The sequence below is a fragment of the Marmota flaviventris genome, chromosome 6 (genome assembly GCF_047511675.1).
Source record: "Marmota flaviventris isolate mMarFla1 chromosome 6, mMarFla1.hap1, whole genome shotgun sequence".
Lineage (NCBI taxonomy): Eukaryota > Metazoa > Chordata > Mammalia > Rodentia > Sciuridae > Marmota > Marmota flaviventris.
The window spans coordinates 127,057,128-127,063,000 of NC_092503.1; the positions used below are offsets into that span (position 1 = coordinate 127,057,128).

General features: G+C 37.7%; 1 protein-coding gene across 1 annotated transcript; it reads left to right on the forward strand.

Moving 5' to 3' along the window:
* Positions 1-1,007: 1,007 nt before the first annotated feature.
* Positions 1,008-1,943, forward strand: LOC139706271 (olfactory receptor 2G3-like). The gene has a single exon (XM_071613973.1). The coding sequence runs from the start codon at positions 1,008-1,010 to the stop codon at positions 1,941-1,943; it is 936 nt and encodes a 311-aa protein (XP_071470074.1).
* Positions 1,944-5,873: the final 3,930 nt, after the last annotated feature.

Here is a 5,873-nt window from a genome sequence, read left to right on the forward strand (position 1 = left end):
CATGTAGAAAGTGTCTATTTATCCTAAACAAAAGATATGGTTATGGTCTTTAGATGTATTCATTGAATTGGTGAATATATTTTAAACTTTGGCATTCATAAATATTTGGAGTGTTTAAAAGATGCCCTTTAGCCTTCTGAAAGGTAAAATCTCTATGTAGGTTTTATGCATATTGAGGCAGCTCTTTCAATCTTTTGAGGTGCCCTCATAATGATAATCCCCACTCCCTCCTTTCAGATTTAAACATGTTTTTATTCAACATTCCCTTCCCTAGTAACCACATACCAAAAAAAAAAAAAAAAAATGAGGGTTGTGTTGAATGTGATGCATCAATCTGCATCCTCAATAAGCTGATGGAATAAATGCATTAACTAATCCCTAAAGGAAACGTGCTTCTGGTATTATGTATCCCCATTATTAAACAGTTAGATATAAATAATAATATTATGACTTTATTAACCAAGTGTTTACCATTTTACAGTAGAAAGAATCTTTATAGTCTCCACAACCCAAAAGTCATTCATAGAAAGAAAATCATCAAAAAAGAATGCCCAACTCAAGTTTATGATTGAAGGCTGGAAATAATATGTATATATAATTTGCTTATATTAAGCATTTATTTTACTGAATTTTTCCATTTAGTTTGAATGATTCTTCATAAGCTATTAATGAATTTAATGTATTTTTTCCTTTGGCATTTTCTTTCTTTCTCTATACTTTGTTTTCCTTCTGTGGAAGATTTTATCTCAGCTTCTAATAGTTCTCTCTCAAGGAAAGACTTTGTTTTCAGAGTAAGCTGCAGGTGCCTCTCTGTAGAGGATCTTTAACAACATCTTCTGCAACTTTTGAAAGACAATGCACTGAAATTTATTCTCTAAGTCACTGAAATTTGTCTGAGTGAGGATTTCATAGAGTTATTTTATGAAGTTTGATGTTGTCACTAGTGACCAACACTTTATACTCTCTTTTTAATTCTTGTAATGTTTTCCTTCTTGTCTGAACAGGTAATGGGCATGACCAATAGTAGTGCCAAAGAAGACTTCGTTCTGGTGGGCTTCTCAGACCAGCCCCAGCTGGAAAAGATACTCTTCGTGGCTGTTTTGATATCTTATCTTCTTACTTTGGTGGGAAATACACTAATTATTCTGGTCTCTTCCATAGACCCTAAACTCAAAATACCCATGTACTTTTTCCTTACTCACCTCTCCCTAGTGCACATCTGTTTTACCACCAGTATTGTCCCTCAGCTGCTGTGGAACCTCAAAGGACCAGCCAAGACCATCACATCCCTGGGTTGTGCCATCCAGCTCTACGTCTCCCTGGCATTGGGATCCACTGAATGTGTTCTCCTGGCTGTGATGGCTTTTGACCACTATGCTGCAGTATGCAAACCTCTCCACTATACAGCTGTAATGAACCCAAGCTTGTGCCAGGTTCTGGCAGGGGTTGCATGGCTGAGTGGAGCAGGAAATGCTCTCATCCAGGGCACTGTCACCCTCTGGCTACCTCGCTGTGGACACCGGGGGCTCCATCATTTCCTCTGTGAGGTCCCCTCCATGATTAAGCTTGTATGTGTGGACATCCATGACAATGAGATCCAGCTCTTCGTTGCTTCATTGGTCTTTCTCCTTTTGCCCTTGGCACTGATATTGATGTCCTATGGACACATAGCCAAGGCAGTTATAAGCATCAAGTCAGTGCAGGCCTGGCAGAAAGCCCTGGGGACATGTGGATCCACCTTGACAATAGTATCCCTCTTCTATGGGAGCATCACAGCCAACTATATCCAGCCCAACAGCTCCTATGCCCACACTTTTGGGAAACTCATCTCCCTCTTCTACACAGTAATCATCCCGACCCTCAATCCTCTCATTTACACCTTGAGGAATAAAGAAGTTAAAGGTGCACTGGGAAGAATATGCCACAGAGACCTACGTGTGTAAAAAATGAAGCAAAGTACAGACTGGTCAATTTTTCATCACAAGACTCTTAAATATCATCTCATATAGTCCTTCACAAGCCTAAAAGCACAGCTGGAACCTCCACAGTTTGTATGATTGTACTTCACATGGCCTCACAACTATCTGTCCTCTGCAATCTTTTCACAGGCTTCTTTTGGGCCATTTGAAAGGCATTATTTCCCCACACTCTTTGATGTCCATTTTCCTAATAATTTCCACTTCTAACCCTCTCTTCGTTCATTTCTTCTTTTGTCATCCCCTTCCTTCCTTCTTATTTCACCTTTTATTCCTTCTTTATATTACATTTGGTTATCAGGTTTTCTTTTTTTAGTACTGGAACCCAGGACCTTGTTCATGCCAGGTAAAAACTCTTACCATTGAGCTACATCCTCAGCCCTTTGTATTTTATTTTGAGACAGGGTCTGTCTAAGTTGCCCAGGTGGGCCTTGAACTTGTGACCCTTCTGCATCCACCTCTCAAGAAACTTCGAGCATAGGTGTGCAGCTCTGGGCCCAGTTTTTCTTACCATTTGTATGAAGTGCTTTGTAACTGTTTTCCCTCATGCCTCTATGTTATAGCTCTTCCCATTAATATTCTAATAATTCCTGAAAGCAATTTCCTAAAAAAAAATTTAAAAAAAACTTTTCTCTTTTGTCACAGCAAAAGCTATCATACACCTTGTGAAAATATTTGAGAATTTGATTTTTGAATTCCACAACTTCCTTTTTGAGCTCATGCATTTTGTTGAACATTTTTGTATCCATGTTTATGTATGATTTAAAAAATAATCAGCTTTGTATATAAGACCTTACTGTGCATGGCGAGAGGAGGGGATTCAGTTTCATTTTGTTGCATATGGATTTCCAGTTTTCCCAGCACCATTTGTTGAAGATGCTATCCTCCCTCCATTGCATGCTTTTAGCTACTTTATCAAATATAAGATAGTTGTAGCTTTGTGGATTAGTCTCTATGTCCTCTATTCTGTACCATTGGTCCACCCTCCTGTTTTGGTACCAGTACCATGCTGTTTTTGTTACTATTGCTCTGTAATATAGTTTTAAGTCTGGTATCGCTATACCGCCTGATTCGCACTTCCTACTTAGAATTGCTTTTGCTATTCTGGGTCTTTTATTCTTCCATATGAATTTCATGATTGCTTTATCCATTTCTACAAGAAATGCCGTTGGGATTTTGATTGGCATTGCATTAAACCTATAGAGAACTTTTGGTAATATCGCCATTTTGATGATGTTGGTTCTGCCTATCCATGAACAGGGTATATTTTTCCATCTTCTAAGATCTTCTTCTACTTCTCTTTTTAGGGTTTTGTAGTTTTCATTATATAAATATTTCACCTCTTTTGTTAGGTTGATTCCCAAGTATTTTATTTTTTTTTTGATGATATTGTGAATGGAGTGTTTTTCCTCATTTCCGTTTCAGAAGTTTTGTCGCTGATATACAGAAATGCCTTTGATTTATGCGTGTTGATTTTATATCCTGCCACTTTGCTGAATTCATTTATTAGTTCTAGTAGTTTTTTTGTAGACCCTTTTGGGTCTTCTAGGTATAGAATCATGTCATCTGCAAATAGTGATAATTTAAGTTCTTTCTTTCCTATTTTTATGCCTTTAATTTCTTTCGTCTGTCTAATTGCTCTGGCCAGTGTTTCAAGAACTATATTGAATAGAAGTGGTGATAGAGGGCATCCCTGTCTTGTTCCAGATTTTAGGGGGAATGCCTTCAATTTTTCTCCATTGAGAATGATGCTAGCCTGAGGCTTAGCATAGATAGCTTTTACAATGTCGAGGTAAGTTCCTGTTATCCCTAGTTTTTCTAATGTTTTGAACATAAAGGGATGCTGTACTTTGTCGAATGCTTTTTCTGCATCTATTGAGATGATCATATGGTTCTTATTTTTAAGTCTATTGATGTGGTGAATAACATTTATTGATTTCCGTACATTGAACCATCCTTGCATCCCAGGGATGAATCCTACTTGATCATGGTGCACAATATTTTGATGTGCCTTTGTATCCGATTCGCCAGAATTTTATTGAGAATTTTTGCATCTAGGTTCATCAGAGATATTGGTCTGTAGTTTTCTTTCTTTCAGGTGTCTTTGTCTGGTTTCGGAATCAGGGTGATGTTGGCCTCATAGAATGAATTTGGCAGAGCTCCTTATTTTTCTATTTCCTGAAATAACTTGAAAAGTATTGGCATTAATTCTTCCTTAAAGGTTTTGTAAAACTCCGCTGTATACCCATCCGGTCCCGGGCTTCTCAAAGTGGATCAAGGAGCTAGATATCAAATCAGAGACTCTGCGTCTGATAGAAGAAAAAGTTGGCTCCGATCAACATATTGTAGGGTCGGGTTCCAAATTCCTTAATAGGACACCCATAGCACAAAAGTTGATAACAAAAATCAACAAATGGGACTTACTTAAACTGAAAAGTTTTCTCTCATCAAGAGAAACAATAAAAGAGGTAAATAGGGAGCCTACATCATGGGAACAAATTTTTACTCCTCACACTTCAGATAGAGCCCTAATATCCAGAGTATACAAAGAACTCAAAAAATTAAACAATAAGAAAACAAATAACCCAATCAACAAATGGGCCAAAGACCTGAACAGACACTTCTCAGAGGAGGACATACAATCAATCAACAAGTACATGAAAAAATGCTCACCATCTCTAGCATTCAGAGAAATGCAAATCAAAACCACCCTAAGATACCATCTCACTCCAGTAAGATTGGCAGCCACTATGAAGTCAAACAACAACAAGTGCTGGCAAGGATGTGGGGAAAAGGGTACTCTTGTACATTGCTGGTGGGACTGCAAACTGGTGCAGCCAATCTGGAAAGCAGTATGGAGATTCCTGGGAAAGCTGGGAATGGAACCACCATTTGACCCAGCTATTGCCCTTCTTGGACTTTTCCCTGAAGACCTTAAAAGAGCGTACTACAGGGATACTGCTACATCGATGTTCATAGCAGCACAGTTCACAATTGCTAGACTGTGGAACCAACCCAGATGCCCTTCAATAGATGAATGGATAAAAAAAAATGTGGCATTTATACACCATGGAGTATTACGCAGCACTAAAAAATGACAAAATCATAGAATTTGCAGGGAAATGGATGGCACTAGAGCAGATTATGCTTAGTGAAGCTAGCCAATCCCTAAAAAACAAATACCAAATGTCTTCTTTGATATAATGAGAGCAACTAAGAACAGAGCAGGGAGGAAGAGCAGGAAGAAAAGATTAACATTAAACAGATAGATGAGGTGGGATGGAAAGGGAGAGAAAAGGGAAATTGCATGGTAATGGAGGGAGACCCTCATTGTTATACAAAATTACATATAAGAGGTTGTGAGGGGAATGGGAAAATAAACAAGGAGAGATATGAATTACAGTGGATGGGGTAGAGAGAGAAGATGGGAGTGGAGGGAGGGGGGATGGTAGAGGATAGGAAAGGTAGCAGAATACAACAGTTACTAATAGGGCATTATGTAAAAATGTGGATGTGTAACCGATGTGATTCTGCAATCTGTATTTGGGGTAAAATTGGGAGTTCATAACCAACTTGAATCTAATGTATGAAATGTGATATGTCAAGAGCTTTATAATGTTTTTAACAACCAATAAAAAAATTTAAAAAAAAAAAGACCTTACTGTAACAAACAAGAAAGGTGATATCTGAAGCAGGTAAATTGGATATAAATTTCTGTTCTTAAAGAGTTGATCTTAGAGTATGGCTAAACATCTATATATGCACTATTAAAATAATTAATTTGGCTATTATGTCTTTATTTGATTGCAGTTTTGTTCCTATTTATAATTTCTTCCCTTCATTGGTCTGTTTTTATCCATACCAAAAAAGAATGCAAAGTTCATCTTTTATCATTTG